Raw genomic sequence first — 16,691 nt, forward strand, 5'->3', positions numbered from 1 at the left:
CGAGCATTACAAACATTACAACGATGACAACTCACCACAGTCTGAATCCAGTCCCTCTTTTCATCCTACTTTTGACTTCGATGTAGAAGTAAGATCACGAAACACTTCTCATTATATAAGCAATATTGACAAGTTAGCTCATACGTACATACTCCTTTTTTTCCTTCTTTCTATTATAGTTCAATGCTCATCGACTTGCTGTCAGTTATGGCAATATGGAACAAGCAACTCATAGTTTTATTTTTTTGTAGGTCAATACAATATTGACTTTTTCAAGCACTTTTCATCTTCTATCAACTTATTCTCGGTTTTATATTTATAGACAAAGCAACGCAAATGATAATGAGAAGTACAGAGACTACCTCATTGAATTATCAAGTCATATTGAACCTATTCAAGACTCTGCCCTTAGTCGTAAGTCAAAAAAAAAAAAAAAAAATTACTATAATCTTTGATTTTTTATGGATGTTCTCATTTATATACAATTATAGGATTCTTTCAGTCTTTACCAGCACTTATACAATCTACAATTGTGAACACAGCATCAGGTAAAATGAAAATGATCATAATTTTTGAATAAGGTGATTTACCTTCTATTCTATTTTAGATCATGTAGAGAAATCAAATTATTTGCAAGCATACCGGATCTTATTTGATTATATACAATCCTATCCTCGTCATGCTTACAAATACCTGGTGAGTAGGAAAAAAAAAGTTCATATTGAATTAATAATTATAATCAGAATGATATCTAATATTTTGACTATATTAGATACGTGCTATGAAATTATTGATATTAGGTGCCCAAGGTGATGACAAAGACAAATGTATCGAAATTCTAGGTAAGTGGATATATCAAAATAGGCTCACAAAAGAAAGATCTATTGAACTTTTTTTTTTTTTTTTTTGATCCATTAATACAGTGACAAATCTTTTCCCAAGACTGTGGAAGCAACGTATCTTATTGACGCATAGTGGATGTTTACCGAGTATCAAATCAACTGATGGAAAACACTATATCATCATCCCATGTAACCTATTTGAAGAATTCTTACGACTAGGACAACGTTACTATATCGACAACCGACAGTGGAATGATGTTATCAAGTTTACATGCTCTATGTTGGAATGTTGTGGATATGATGGGTTAGCTCGATTAGCATTTTTATCTCACACCAACCGATATCAATATTTAAAGGAAAATCGACATACACTATCCGTTGTTCAAAGCGACACTATGCAACCACAATCTACCCCACGTGAGGAATTGGTATCATCTTCGACTTCAAATGGATACTTAAGAAACAAGTCTATACATTCATCAACATCAACTTCTGCAACTTCTGTACTTGGACAAGATGCTGATAATGATGCATTATCAGTAATGGTTGCTTTTATGTGCGAATATATGGCAGTGGCTTCTCAATTTACTCAATTTGCCTATGATTATTACTGTGCGGTCTGTGTACTGAACCAAGAAAAAGACGGCGATGATGATAGTCAGTACGAAGAAAAGGCATGTTTGATTCCTATATGTGCTATCAATAACAAGAACAGCAACAACGACAACAATTTTGATGGTGATGTCGATCGATCGCAAAAAGTGTCATCTACAATTTCATCAACTACAAAACCTAAGCAACAATCCGATCCAAATGGTAGAGATAGTGATAAAGGATCATCATCAGCATGTAATGAAATAATCCAGGAGGAAAATGAGTATAGAATTCATCATCAGCAGCTTCAACATCAAAGCAAAAAAATGCGACTGGACGATACGGTGGGACAATCTTTTGGCGTAGGAGATGGACTAAATTCTTCATGTATGGAAGGTGTGGATCAGACATTGCAAGTGCTCAGTATGGCGGCAGACTGTTTACGACATTTGGTTAACCTTTGGGATTGGGCTACTCACACTGTTCCAAGTTTCGACTGGTTAGGTGAATTTGGAGGATGGGAACAAGAATTGACACGAGTTATAGATGCCTATCAACTTCCTTTTGACATTTTTAATGCCGTACTACTAGTTCGAAGTGATTTGGCTTTATCTACGGTAAATAGAAAAGTAGACTGGATGATAGTTACTGACTTATTTTCTCTTTTTTTTTTTAAAAAAAAATATTTGTTTGTATTTATAATTAGCCATCCATTCCTGGGAACCTATCCAAAGCTCTCAAATTATCTCAATCTATATGTGATCGAATCGAAGCTCAAAGGCGTCAAAGAAAAGGAAAATCTCATTTAATTGAATACAATATACCTTTTATGTTTGCATTCCGTGTGTTATATACCATTGGTGTTATCTATTTATTGGTTGGAAGTCTACAGGTAAAATGAAACAAACAAAAATATCATGCATTTAAATGCACCAAACAAACAAAATATATAAACACATATTTTGCCATTCTTTATCAACGTCAATAGCAGTCAACATTGGAAATAGCCATCATCTTATCCGTCTTTCCGATACCACTAGAACTCAATGACAAGGATTTTATTAGAGATGAAATAGATTGTCACACAGCAGCTACAGTATTTCGTGATCATGAATATGGATTGATGCATGTTACGCAAAAAGGATTAACAGTCAGGTGTATCAAACATCTTATTGTCAGTCTGGGTAGTGAAACAAGACAACAAGGGGGAATGGCATCTTTGGACTCTGCTTTACGATGGGATGAAAAGGCTGGAAGTATGATGGTGTTAATGCAATACGGTTGGCCGTACTGGTTGACTCGAACCGATTTTTGGGACAAAGTCATCCACCAAATGAAAGAACGACGGATTTTCAGGAACAGAGGCGTGCTGGAATACATTTTTGGTAAGTGGGAAATAAAAGACAAAGTTTTATTATTAAAAAAAAATGACCTTTTTTTTTTTTACTATTATTTGATATATTGTATTAAATTAGTACCTCAAATACTTCAAGCACTACAAGATCTTCATGAGTCTCGACAGGTATTTATGGATATTCTATCAGCAGAATTTGTTATACGAAATGGGCATAATCATTTGGAAACACAATCATCCTCATCATCACCAAGATTATTATCAAGTACAAACGATATGACGACAAATAGTGAAGATCGGATATTACCATCTTTAAGTTCATTACCAATCTCCTCCAAATCTGTGATACGACCACCACCGCCATTATATGAACCCATCATGACAAATACAATATTACCCAGCATGGAAATGTCCCCTTCTTGGTATTCAGCATCAACACAAAGCACAGCTCAGGTCAATTGGATGTCGCCTTCTTTTTATTACAGTCGACCCGCAACAGCAGTAGTATTACCAAGAAAACAAAAGCGACAACAAAAAAGCTACAATGATGATGACGATGATGATGATGGTAATACCAACCAAGGTGAAGATGACAGCAAAGATGATAATAATGACAATGATGAAATGAAGACTAGCATGAAATACAACAATATTTCCAATGAAATGGTATCAAGGTGTTTGGATCAACGCATTAAACGATATAGTAGAAATCAACTACCAGCTCATCGTACACGACATATACTACAATTATTTTTGAAGAACATGGTTGTCAAGAGTAGTGAAGATGAATAAGAAACAAGCTTTTTTGGCCTCCGCGGAGTTTCGAGTGAACAGGTAAGATTGTAGGATCAACTAAAAATAGAACTTCGAAACTTTATTGTGCTCACCCAGGATTTTGGTTTTTTTGAATAAAGACTTGAATTTTCCTCTCTCTCTCTCTTTTTCTTGTTCGGCGCTCTCGGATTTGTCTGCCTTAACTCATACCTTTCTCACTCTCTCTCTCTCTCCTTTCCTTCAATACTTTTTTTTTTCTTTCTTCTTCTTCTTCCTTTTCTTTTTCTTTTTCTTTTCTTTTTTTTTCTTCCTCTTTTATATCTCACTCTCCATTCCTTTATACATTATATATAAACCACCTCATTTTATTTTATTTAGTTTCTCATCTTTATCTTTGTTTACTATACATTCAATAATACTATGGTAGATAAAAGTCGGATGACCCTTCAAAAATTGGCACGTTGGCATCCTTCTCAGTCCAATACAGTACAAGATCGTAAAGGCTCAGCGGCTCTTTGGGAAGGAACTTTACAACCTCTTGACCATGAAGACTTGAAGCAAGGGGCTTTATATATTATCAAAATCCATCATGTCTCTGTTGGATTATTTCAAGGTTAAAAAAAAGCTATAAAATGATATAAACTTTTGATCTGATTTAAGTTATTATTTTAGGTTGGAACGATGATATGTGCTGCTTTGCCGTTCTTCGTAAGTAATCATAGAATAAATTTATATATTCAGGCACGTGTTGATTTGCCACAAACGATATTTGTGATGATGGAGACGATTCTGATTGATTTTATTTTCATTCTCATTTTATTTTTTTATTTTTCTTATTTTATTTCTTCACAGGATCTGACAATATACCAATGCGATGGTCACAAGCTCGTTATCTTCCTGGTGATTTTGATGCTTATGATGCATTTGATGAAGCTGGCAATCCTCCTGTGCATCTATGGACACGATATTTACGCGTTGAAGTACCGATCAATTGGTTTTCTATCTTTGAAGAAGCTAGACGCAAACAAAGAGAATGGACTACTCATGTACTTGGACATCAACATCATCATCATCATCATATTCCACCAACAACACTTCATGATCCTCCTATGACCACGTCTACTGCACCTATCACTGGAATGATGGAAGGCGGTGATGGAACTGGTGGGTTTCCTTCAGTGACAACAATGCATCAGCAACAACAACAACAACAACAGCGACATGTAAATGAAGACTATAGTGACCATGGTACTTTTTCTGCAGCTCCATCACAATCTATTCGATCTGAAAGACTCTCCTCCATTTCTAGTTTACCTTTAGAATCAAGACCTGAAGTCATGGTACCACCAATAGCAACAACAGCAGCATCAACAACAGTAACGGCGGCTAATTCTCCACCTCAATCACCAACCCCATCTATTACATCTCACAATCCTCAAGCGACTCTTACGGAGGAAACACAATCTTCTTTAAACCGAGCCAACATTAATTCTGTACAACCTGCCACAATAGCGCCCAATGATGAACTTGACAAAAACAAAAACAACAACAACGTTACAAACCAATCACAACAAAATGCTGCACCAAAAATAATTGCATCATCAACTTCTATAGTATCATCCCCTACCACAATCACTACAACTACCCAGGTGCCAACATTACCCATCACATCTACCACACCAATCAAAACAACCAAACGAAGATCAACAGTTGGTGCTACTCCATCTCAACAATTAGAACTTGCTTTGGGTGATCTGTCATTCCCGCATGATGATGACCGGTTTTCTATCCATTCTGATTATCAGTCCAATCATAGCAATAATCGCCTTGCCGATCCTTATGTTACTCCCGCTGCCGGTGCTCCTTCTTCATCATCATCATCGTCTTTGGCTCAACACTATCCTGATACCAACCATACTTGGAAGAAACGTTCCATTAAGAGAATGTTACGACGCTCATCAAATGGTACAAAATAGATCTCCCCTCCTTTTGTTTTTATTACATACATATCTTGATTTCTCTCTCTCTATATATATTATATTTATCACTGATTTTTCCCTTATTTATTTTATCCTCATCTATTTTCACAATAACCCACTTATTTTTATTTTATTTTATTTTTTCATCTTGTCTGATCATCCCTCCCTACAAACCGTTCTCTATCTAGTTTCTAGCCTTTTGATACACTTTATTATTATTCTATATACAATACTAATAAACAAAAACATTCACAAAAAAAAAAAATAAGACTATTCACCAGAAGAAAAAAAAAGAGTGTATACTGTCCGTTTTTTGATCTTTGATACATTTTATTTTTCTTGTAATTGACTATAATAAATAAAAGTTTTTCCACAAATAAAAAGAGGGGTATAAATGATAATGGATAATGATCGTGTCAATGGAAAATAATGATAGTGATGATAGATAATGATGATGGATGATCAAAAGCACACGACCTGCAGGAAGCGCTCTTTTTTTTTTTTTTTTTTATCAGGTTTGGCAACTACGAGTGGAGGAAAAAAAAAAAAGGAGATCAGATCCAGTTTTTTTTTTTTTTTTTTTGGGGGGGGGGAATGGATCGACAAATGTCTACTATTACCTTATATGATCAAAACTTGACGGAATGAATTTGCCACTGTCCAACGACGCATGGAGCAAGCCACTGGTAAAAGATATCTTGCCATGTGCTGAATTTCTTTCTTTGTACTTTGATATTGAAATTTTTGCCAAAGTGTCATGATTTCATTTTCCTTGTACTCTATCCCAAAAAAAAAAAAAAAGGTAACAAAGGTAAGTTCACTGATGATTCCTTTTATATATATATATATAGTGTTACCTTGATGATTAGATCGTAATTGATGGAAAAGTTGATACTTGATGGTCCATAAATCCATTGGGATAGATGATGATGAATCTAAAAGAGTAGTATGATCATCCACTCTCTTGGCCATATCTGATGCATAGGTAGGTTCAGGTAGCAATGGTCTTGGAGGAGAAGGTGGAGGGGATGGCGAAGTGGGTTGATCATAATCCTTGTCAAGCTGTGTAGATGCTGCTGACATGAGTCGAGCTCGTTTACGACTCTGATCTTTTATGCCTTGTTCATAGTAATAGTGTGATTCTTTCCGGCTTATTGGCATCAAGGAGGTTGATGGTGGTTGCGTTGGCGCTGAATGGTCAATATCGGATGAATGTGCACGTGATGATGGTAGCGGTGGAGTCAAAGAAATATCAGGCTCATCACTCCAAAAGGCTTCTTGTAAAGTCTCTAAAACATCAAGGAGTTCTGATCTTGGAACATCAAATATGTTTTCGCATAACGATTGAAACTATATTTTATTAAGACAAAGTATGTATAAGCATATGTATTGTCATGATATTTTCATTATGAAAGATTTACCTTTGGTTTTGGAGTTTCATTAACGAGAAGATCAGTAAGCTAAAATAGGACAAGTTAGTGAATCAAGTGGAAGAATGATGTGAGATGTAACTTCACCTTTATTGAGTAGTGTTTACCTCTGATAATGACGGTTGCATTAGTCTTTAAAGAAAAAAAAAAAAAAAAAAAAAAGGAAAGAATACCCACCAAAAATTGTTGTAAACGAAAACTAAACGGGATTTCAAATTCCCATTCTTTCAACTGAGAAATAGGCAGGGCAGATGAAGAAGTCATTATATTCTTTATTATTAATTCTTATTATTTATCATCATTCATGATTATAAATATTAATAGATGTGTTGATGCACTGGTAGAAGATGAAATAATAGTTGAGTAACTACTAATGACTACAGAACGATGATTTATTGGATGATGATTGATTTTTTGGGTGATAGATGATTGGTGGAAAATGACAGATGATGGATGGATGGTGTCATGATTAATGAATGATTGTTAAATTGGTAATGATGCAGTTCCGTATATGATCATGAAACATTATAATTCATGTGGTTCTACCATTTTCTTGGGTCATATAGGTGAAGTGATTGACAGAAGCATGTTTGTAAATGTATCTTGTATGAATTGTATATTTGTTTTGATCATTGTGTGTCTCTTGGTTTGGCATATGCATTATACTGTTTTTGGATAAACCAATTTCCTTTTAACCATATTCCATCACACATTCATTGCTTTGAAGGACTGGATTGATGATGCATGCAAGATTTTATCAACATCTATTACGAATTTCCATGACAATTTTTTTTTTTTAAAAAAAAAAAAAAAAAAAAAAAAAAACATTCTTTCCAAATTATACATATTATCTTGTGGTTACACTTACCATTCAAAGATGAGTTTCTATTGTGGATAGAGTTGATTGACACGGGATGACTCTATTGTTTTTTTTTATTATTTATTAATCTCAACATGAGACAAGCATGAAATGCATTATTAAATATGGCAACATAATGCCAAAAAGAATGGATCTAGTCCTCAATTCTCACAAGATTACGTATGATGTTTTAACTTCATAAAATCATATTATTACTTTTTTTGAAAGAGACATGATAAGTAAATAATACGTATAGAACAATAAACTAAATAAACCAAGTCAATAAAGCTGTAGTATTATTAAATTAATGTGTTAATGTTTATTTACAAGAAGGAGGTGGAGATCAAACCCCCCTTGAAAACGATGACTCCTTAGCGATCATATATGCTTTAAATTACCATCTATAATATAGGACATGGTTATATTTATTTTTTAAAATGACTGAATGATAGCTTACTAAGATATAGGTAATGTATCATCAGGTTTCAAAAGAAAAGTTTTTGATGGATGCGGGGTGATGTGTCGTTTTTTATGCAAAGTCATAGAAACAAGTGTCTTTTAATGAATTTGATTGGATCACAAATGTTGTGTTTAAAAAGGCATCAGTCAAATGATCAAAATATTTTTTTTTGTCCCTTTTCTCTTTATTTTTTTATTTTTTAATTTTTTATTTTTTTATTTTTTTCTCTCTTTTCAATTTTCTGTTTTTATTACTCAATGACACAAGTGGTGAATCAGAATTCTATCACTACTCCTATTACTACATCATCTACTCTTACTACTTCTCCGTCATCAACTTCATCAACATTACCACGTTGGCTGCCTCGATTCATGTACAAGTCATCCTCTTTAGTATGCCGGCAATCTTCTTCGCCATTCACAGTACCTTCTCTCACGAAAGTTCATACATTTGGAAAACTAAAACAACAAAGCAACAACAATAACAACAACAGCAAGTCTAACCTTGGAATGAGTGGATTCAATAATAATAGCAATACTAGTAGAAACAAATCTCAACAACGTCAACGCATCCTTCACCCAAAAGCTCAGAAACTTGACGAAACTTACAATGACAGTAGTAAGGAATCTATACTGTTTTTGTTGCCTATTGAATTGATCAATGATATTTGTAGCCGATTGGATTGTTTCACATTGTATCAACTTACTTTGACTTCTTCGTATTGTCGATATTTGTTACAAAGAACATCACGATATGCTTTTAGTTGGCGTACGTTAGTGATAGACCCTTCTTTACCGATACAAGATCATCCTCAAAAGACACTTTACAAGATGATATGCTTTCTGGTGACAAATGGATTACATACTCAAGTAGAGGCTGTGATTATGAATGGATGTCCCTTTTTGGATACATCGTTATTGGATACCATGACTCATGCTTTTCCTAACTTGGTTCGACTTTCTCTGACACATTGCCCTCAAATTGACTGTTGGAAAATCTTACATATGCTCAGATCTGTCTCCAAAAAGAATCATGAATTATTACATGCACGACAATCCGACTATAATAAACAACATCATCGACAATGTCAATCTTCACAGCAACAACAACAACAAGAAGAAGAAGATACGGATTTACTTTTGGCATCTCTGAAGAAAATCAAGCATCATCCTCAAAGATTAAATTTGTTTAGTAAGACGATCTCATCGGATACCAACGCTATGTCTTCATCAACATCGGATACAGATTCAACCTTCTCACCATCGCATGGTTTCTTCAGTCAAATGGGCAGTCATCTTCAACATCGATCGTCATCATCATCATCTTCATCAAGTACAACAAATAATCATGATGACAACTCCAATTATCTGTTTCCGTGTTTACAACATTTGACTCAACTGGATATCGAAGGGGCTTTTCCTAGTGAACGATCATACAAATCTTATGGTCATGAAATGTATTGTTTTGGTGAAATCAAAAAAGTGTTATTACAATTTGGGAAGAAGGAAAATAATGAATCCATCGACGCAGCAACTGCACAACAACAACAGCTTAGCGAGGGCCACTATGCACTCTATCAATTCTGGCTTTTACTTCGATCTCATATGTTACGTGGAGATGGTCTATTATTACAGCAAGATCAACCGCAAGATAATGATCATCGTGAACGTGTAGCTTCATTGGATCCACACCAACAACACTCAAGACAACAAATCGATCTACGACGTGATTTTCGACCTGCTTGGCTTCCGGATTCCTTGGTGCAATTTATCCAAATCACAGAACAAGATGATCCTTCCTCTTCTGTCAAAATTGATCTGATAGCATGTCCTCTTTGTAGTCGAAATGTGGCATCATCATCCTCTGGGCTGGCTTCCAGGTCAACAACAACAACAAAAACATGTATCGATCGCGTGCCATGTCATGTCTGTCAAAACCTTACACCAATGGTATGTGCTCAATGTCGATGTCATGCTTGTCATGCAGTCCTATGCCGCCGATGTCATCAACTTCATCAATCAAGATTACGTCAATCCCAACAACGACAACGACAGCAACAACAATTACAGCGACAACAAGGACAACGATCAGAAGGAAGGATTCATCAGCGACATCAAGATTCCATGAGAACAACAACATCACGATCAGTCAACTCTGTTTCTAGAACCGTGGTAACAGCAACAAGGATAGAAGAGTCATCATCAGCATCAACCAATCATGAAGCACATAAGGATGCATTATCATCATGGCATGTATTACGGTGTCATCAATGTCATCTCCTTAAACAAACATGTGGTCGGCCTTCTTGTGTGAATATGGAAAACAAATATCATCATCATCATCATCAAAAATGGATATGTGCCACTTGTCAACAACAGAAATGGATCAAACAACAACGAAAATCAACATCAAGGTTTTTTAAAAAATCAAGGCATTGGTCTCATTGGATTTAGTTTAGTCATCTGTCATATATATATATATATGTGTGTGTGTGTGTTAATAAACAAACTTTTTTGGATTTTTCAAAATATATTTTTTTTTTGTTTACCCATGGAAATATGGATTAAGTCTGTTGAAATTGACATTAGAATTTTTTACTATTATTGCCTTATCGATGATTATTGACATCAAATCAGAGGACACCTTACTTTGAAGCTTAATGGTTGATGATTTTGTTGGAAAGTACATATAGAGGTAAAACTTTCCTTTTTCATTTTTTTTTTCTTTTTTTTTGTTAGGGAATCTTGGATCATCACTACCATCACTAATCATTCCATTCTTCGTAATCTCATATCCTTCAACAATCACCATCAGGATTCCCTACAAAAACATAACAATATAGCTTGAAAATAGTGATCATCCTTTCTTATATTTTATTGAATAAAGAAAATGGATATAATAATAATACTAAAATATATACGAAACAAAGTAAGAGAAAAGGAGGAAGGGGGAGAGGGGTGGAGATGTTGAACATGAGGTCTAAAAAATAATAATTACAATAAAATAAAAAAAAAAAACTACACTATGATCTATCCGTTTGTTGATGATAATATTTCCATTCTATTCTACATTGATCCTTTTTCTTCTTTTGTTGTTTTGTTGATGAGAAATCCATCTATTGTTGTTGACCAGCAGAGGAGTTGCTATCAGCAGCAGCAGCACCACCATCATTTTGACTAGCACGCTATATAAAGAAATAAAAAAAAAAAATCAGTACCATTATCAATCCATTTTTTTCCAAAAAAAAAAAAAAAAAAAAAAAAAACAGTTACTTACGTTCTTGTAAACCATTTCGAAAAGTTTCAAGCTAGATTGTTGCAATTCGTCGATCTTGGCCTTGAGTTCTTCGGGCTTAACATCAGCATCACCAGATTGAGCCTTCAAAGCTTCACCACGGAGATTGGTAATTTGTTCACGGAGCTTATGGGCTTCAGCTTGATCCAATTGGTCCTTGAAGTCATCCATAGCTTTTTCGGTTTCACTCATAACAGAATCAGCACGGTTAGCCATTTCAATAGTATCACGACGAGCACGATCAGCTTCAGCGTTAGCTTCGGCTTGTTGAATCATGTTTTCAATTTCATCATTGGACAAACCAGAAGAGGCAGCAATGGTCATAGATTGATCACGGTTGGTAGCCTTATCCTTAGCACTGACGTTGACAATACCATCAGCATCAATATCGAATTCAACTTGGATTTGAGGAACACCCTTAGGAGCAGGAGGAATACCAGTCTAAAATCATAAAGGAAAAAAAAAAATTAGAAAAAAAAAAGGCATATAAAATCTACGTTTGTTCTTAATTTTTTTTTTTAATTACCAAGTTAAAGTCACCCAACAATTTGTTATCACGGCAAAGTTCACGTTCACCTTGGAAAACACGGACTTGAACTTGAGTTTGACCATCAGCAGCAGTGGAGAAAACTTGAGCCTTCTTGGTAGGAATAGTTGTGTTACGGTTGATCAAACGAGTGAAGACACCACCAAGAGTTTCAATACCCAAAGAAAGAGGAGTGACATCGAGTAACAAGATATCAGTGACGGAACCAGCCAATACACCACCTTGGATAGCAGCACCCATAGCAACAGCTTCATCAGGATTGACAGACTTGCTAGGTTCCTTACCAAAGACAGACTTGACAGTTTCAATAACCTTGGGCATACGAGACATACCACCGACCAAGATGACATCACCAACATCCTTGCTAGAAATACCAGCATCCTTCATGGCCTTTTCGCAAGGAGCAATAGTACGTTGAACAAGGTCACCAACCAAAGATTCGAACTTGGCACGAGTCAACTTGAGGTTGATATGCTTAGGACCACTGGCATCAGCAGTGATATAAGGCAAGTTGATATCGGTTTGTACAGTGGAGGAAAGTTCAATCTTAGCCTTTTCACAAGCTTCACGAATACGTTGAATGGCCATGTTGTCACCTTCCAAATTGACACCAGATTCTTTCTTGAAATCATCAACAACCCATCGGACTAAATGAGAATCGAAATCTTCACCACCAAGAGCAGTATCACCATTAGTAGACTTGACTTCGAATACACCAGATTGAATTTCGAGAACAGAGATATCAAAAGTACCACCACCCAAATCGTAGACAGCAATAGTCTTGTCACTAGATTTGTCAAGACCATAAGCCAAAGCAGCAGCAGTAGGTTCGTTGATGACACGCATAACATCTAAACCAGCGATCTTACCAGCATCCTTGGTAGCTTGACGTTGAGCATCATTGAAGTAAGCAGGAACAGTAATAACAGCATGCTTGGCCTTCTTGCCCAAAAATCCTTCAGCAGTTTCCTTCATCTTGCCCAATACGAAAGCACCAATTTGAGAAGGAGAATACTTTTTGCCTTGAGCTTCAACCCAAGCATCACCATTGTTGTGAGCCACAATCTTGTAAGACACAGCGGGAATGTCAGCTTGCACAGCAGGATCCTTATAGGTACGACCAATCAAACGCTTGGTGGCATAGACAGTATTTTCAGGGTTGACAACAGCCTAGACGGATGATAAAAGGAAATTGTTAAGACCTTTTTTTTTTCTTTTATCCTTTTCACTCTTATAAACTTTTTCTTTCTATATTTTCATCATAAAATTTACTTACTTGACGTTTAGCAGCTTGACCAACCAATAATTCACCATCCTTAGTAAAAGCAACAACAGAAGGAGTAGTACGAGCACCTTCAGCATTTTCAATCACACGAGGAGTCTTGCCTTCCATAACAGACACACAAGAGTTAGTAGTACCCAAATCAATACCGATCACAGGACCATTAACACCAGAACTATAAGAACGTAAAGGAGTAGAGAAAGCACCGACCTAAAAAGAAATTTAATTAGTACCCCTTATTCTTATGTCAAAAGAAAAACAGTAACAAAAAAAAAACAGATCTTGCTTGATTTCATGTATTTTACATTGCGAGTGACGGAAGGGAAAAGGCGAGCACGGGAAACCTTTGCCAAGTTGTACATTATTGAAGGAAAGTTTTAAGAAATAAAAGAAAGAAAGAAAGAAAAAAAAAAGTAAACAAGAAAAAGAGAAAAAAAAAAAAAAGGTTCAAGAAACAAATAACGTAAACCAACAGGAGCGGAGATAAAAAAGTTTTTTTTTTTTTCTTTAGAGTGTTCTGGCACTTTCACACAGGCCAGGGGGGGTAATGAATGGTTTTTTGATTTTAGGCATCATCCAATCAAATAGCTTCCCCTACTTTATCCAATGAAAATGAAAGAAAAAATGAAACACCTTTCTACAATTTCAATTGATTATTATTTTTATGATTAAAAGAAGAAACATGCTAAAAAAACCAACGAGATTTTTTTTTATTATAGAAAAGAAGGAGAAATTATAATAAAGATGTTATGTATAATATCATTTGTATTATAGCCTTGTCGTAAACACTTAATTGAATTCGGCAATTCAATCTTCGACCAATGAAATGATTTCACATAGTTGAGGGTATTTGGAATGGAAAATCGCATATATTGGTTGCTAGTTTCGAATTTTCTCCCTCTTTTTTTTTTTTTTTTTTTTCTCTTTAATCCAATATCATCCTCTTTCATTATGGTAAGTTCAGTTTAAATAATAATATTCAATGAAAATAATAATAATAATAATTATGTTATATTATTTAGTCATCTGTACCTACTCTTCGCAAAAAGAATGCTGTCTATCAAAATAACGTGAACAAAAGAGGTCATGTGAAAACTAGTCTAGTAAGTTTAATATGAAAAGAAGAAAAAAAAAAGTTATAAGTATATTCATCTTTCTTTCTTTTTTTTTTAATAGAAACCTACTCCTACTTTCAAGTTACCAGTATCTTATACAGTTCTTGGTATATTAGCGTTTGCTCTTTTAGGTGGAGGTAAGTTTAGAATGATTTTGTTATATAATTATTATTTAGTTTAAACTAATTTTATATATTCTTTGTATATTAGCTATTTTACAAATTATTGATTTATTATTTTGAACAATAAAAAAAAAAAACAAATTGTATATATTCTATTATAATATGATGATTTGTGTGATGAATTCGTATGGAAAAGTGTGATGAATGAGAGTGCAGTGTAGTACGATATTTCCTTTTCACCACATGTGCCTTCTTCTTTTGGATTTTTTTTAGCATTTCTCTCGCCGAGTAATTTGCTGTAGCTGGCTCAATTTTTTTTTTTTTTAAGTCTTGGTGCCTTTTTTCTTTTCTTCTTTTCTTTTCTTTTCTTTCTTTTTTTTTTTTTTTTTTGGTCCTGTTTAGTATAGTTTACCTTTAAATATTGTTTTCACATTACTCTTTATCCTCCTATTTTAACATACCCAGTCACTTCTCTCTTTTATTCAACTAATACATACCTTCTCTTTTATTACTCATCAAAACTCCATGACAAAGGTGAAAAAAAAAATAATAACTTTTTTAAAAACTTTTATAAAATGAAAACAAATTCAACTATAATAATATATCTTTTCTTTTTTTTAGATTCCTCGTAAGAAGCTTGTAGTAGTAGGTGATGGTCATTGTGGTAAATTAAAAAAAAATAAAAATGAAAAAATGAAAAAGAAATAATATATGATTATTGATTTGATATTTTCATTATTACTATGTTTATTATTATATTATTATTAATATTAATTATAGGCAAAACAAGTTTATTAGTGGTGTATCAGAAAGGGACTTTTCCGGAGGTATATTTATAAAAGTAACATGAGGATGATCATGCAACTCAGTTGTTTATTTTTATTTTATTTATATTGCATTGGCATGTAGAGATATGTACCTACCGTTTTTGAAAATTATATTGCCAATGTACAACTAGATAATCGTACAGTGGAATTAGCACTTTGGGATACAGCTGGTAATTTAATGATATTATATAACATTGGTATTTTTTTTATTCTTATATATATTTTATTTATTTGGATAGGTCAAGAAGAATATGATCGATTACGACCTTTATCTTATCCTGAAGCCAATGTGATTCTCATTTGTTTTGCTATTGATCAACCTACCTCCTTTGCAAATGTACAAGATCGAGTAAGTTAATATATATTTATTAAAACATAATCTCATTTGATATATACTTTTTTTTATTATTATTCTTGTAGTGGTTACCAGAAGTAACTCATTTTTGTGAAAATGTACCTAAATTGTTGGTTGGAACAAAAAGTGATCTTCGTGAAGATAATGTCCGTATTGCACAACTCAATGCTATGGGTCATCAACTGATTCCTTATGAAGAGGTACAATAAACAATTATCATATATCATTATACTTATTGGATTCTTTCCTATAATAGGGTGAACGACTAGGAAGGGAAATTGGGTCCAAGTATTACGAATGCAGTGCAAAGCTAAATCAAAACGTCAATGAAGTCATATCCGCAGCTACTAGATCAGCCATGAGTGGGGGAATCATGCGTCTACATCGCAAGTTTTGTAAAGTATTGTAGTTATTAGTACCCATCATTTCTTTTTTATTATTATTGGTCCACTTTTTTTTTCTTTTTTTTTTCCTTTCATCATTTATGACTTCCATAGTATTTTTTCCTCTTTATGATTTGATCTCTTACACATCTCCTTTTATACTCTCTCTCCAGTTTATGGGATACCCTCTTTGTCTCTCTCTTCTTTTTTTATTTTTCCTTTCATCCTTCTTGTTTCTTTATATTCTTCAAAATAAAATATATATATATATATATATATGTATATATATTTACTCTTCCATTTGATTGTCTTTTTTTTTTTTTTGATGATTCATTGTGGATGCAATAACGTGAGTAGTTTGGTAGTGGATCGCCACAGAAGGCTTTTTTCTGCGTGACCTGAACTTTATTTCCAATACAGAAACCATCTGACTATCTTTTATAATAGATATAGGATAAAAATATGATAATGATA

The 16,691-nt window shown here is 34.1% G+C and overlaps 6 protein-coding genes across 6 annotated transcripts in view; 5 read left to right on the forward strand and 1 right to left on the reverse strand.

Moving 5' to 3' along the window:
- Window positions 1-3,725, forward strand: part of BX664DRAFT_337837 (uncharacterized protein) — a 3,850-nt gene extending 125 nt beyond the window's left edge. The window contains exons 1-10 of the mRNA XM_051546310.1: window positions 1-88; window positions 180-247; window positions 323-414; window positions 492-548; window positions 608-696; window positions 773-842; window positions 924-2,053; window positions 2,143-2,328; window positions 2,425-2,821; window positions 2,912-3,725. The exon at window positions 1-88 is cut by the window's left edge and continues 125 nt beyond it. Coding sequence (XP_051398227.1) covers window positions 1-88; window positions 180-247; window positions 323-414; window positions 492-548; window positions 608-696; window positions 773-842; window positions 924-2,053; window positions 2,143-2,328; window positions 2,425-2,821; window positions 2,912-3,582 — 2,848 coding nt within the window. The 3' untranslated portion in view covers window positions 3,583-3,725. The remainder of the gene's footprint in view (window positions 89-179; window positions 248-322; window positions 415-491; window positions 549-607; window positions 697-772; window positions 843-923; window positions 2,054-2,142; window positions 2,329-2,424; window positions 2,822-2,911) is intronic.
- Window positions 3,726-3,823: 98 nt separating this feature from the next.
- Window positions 3,824-5,138, forward strand: BX664DRAFT_173195 (uncharacterized protein). Its single transcript, XM_051539997.1, has 4 exons — window positions 3,824-4,177; window positions 4,237-4,272; window positions 4,417-4,785; window positions 4,922-5,138. Exons 1-4 carry the CDS (start codon window positions 3,985-3,987, stop codon window positions 4,942-4,944), a joined length of 621 nt encoding a protein of 206 aa, XP_051398228.1. The 5' UTR covers window positions 3,824-3,984; the 3' UTR covers window positions 4,945-5,138.
- A 4,279-nt stretch (window positions 5,139-9,417) lies between these two features.
- On the forward strand, window positions 9,418-10,752 carry BX664DRAFT_337855 (uncharacterized protein). Its single transcript, XM_051546311.1, has one exon. The coding sequence runs from the start codon at window positions 9,513-9,515 to the stop codon at window positions 10,743-10,745; it is 1,233 nt and encodes a 410-aa protein (XP_051398229.1). The 5' UTR covers window positions 9,418-9,512; the 3' UTR covers window positions 10,746-10,752.
- Window positions 10,753-11,043: 291 nt separating this feature from the next.
- Window positions 11,044-13,828, reverse strand: BX664DRAFT_337856 (hsp7-like protein). Its single transcript, XM_051546312.1, has 5 exons — window positions 13,721-13,828; window positions 13,410-13,625; window positions 12,113-13,303; window positions 11,569-12,027; window positions 11,044-11,476 (listed from the first exon to the last, which is right to left on the reverse strand). The coding sequence occupies exons 1-5, from the start codon at window positions 13,775-13,777 to the stop codon at window positions 11,408-11,410; spliced, it is 1,992 nt and encodes a 663-aa protein (XP_051398230.1). The 5' UTR covers window positions 13,778-13,828; the 3' UTR covers window positions 11,044-11,407.
- A 505-nt stretch (window positions 13,829-14,333) lies between these two features.
- On the forward strand, window positions 14,334-14,805 carry BX664DRAFT_337862 (uncharacterized protein). The gene is made up of 4 exons (XM_051546313.1): window positions 14,334-14,369; window positions 14,438-14,518; window positions 14,592-14,667; window positions 14,741-14,805. The coding sequence occupies exons 1-4, from the start codon at window positions 14,367-14,369 to the stop codon at window positions 14,770-14,772; spliced, it is 192 nt and encodes a 63-aa protein (XP_051398231.1). The 5' UTR covers window positions 14,334-14,366; the 3' UTR covers window positions 14,773-14,805.
- A 219-nt stretch (window positions 14,806-15,024) lies between these two features.
- BX664DRAFT_300341 (small GTPase-binding protein) lies at window positions 15,025-16,466 on the forward strand. The gene is made up of 7 exons (XM_051542337.1): window positions 15,025-15,186; window positions 15,274-15,316; window positions 15,433-15,479; window positions 15,562-15,649; window positions 15,719-15,828; window positions 15,900-16,034; window positions 16,091-16,466. The coding sequence occupies exons 1-7, from the start codon at window positions 15,178-15,180 to the stop codon at window positions 16,241-16,243; spliced, it is 585 nt and encodes a 194-aa protein (XP_051398232.1). The 5' UTR covers window positions 15,025-15,177; the 3' UTR covers window positions 16,244-16,466.
- Window positions 16,467-16,691: the final 225 nt, after the last annotated feature.

The sequence above is a fragment of the Halteromyces radiatus genome, assembly GCF_025201355.1.
Source record: "Halteromyces radiatus strain CBS 162.75 chromosome Unknown BX664scaffold_6, whole genome shotgun sequence".
NCBI lineage: Eukaryota > Fungi > Mucoromycota > Mucoromycetes > Mucorales > Cunninghamellaceae > Halteromyces > Halteromyces radiatus.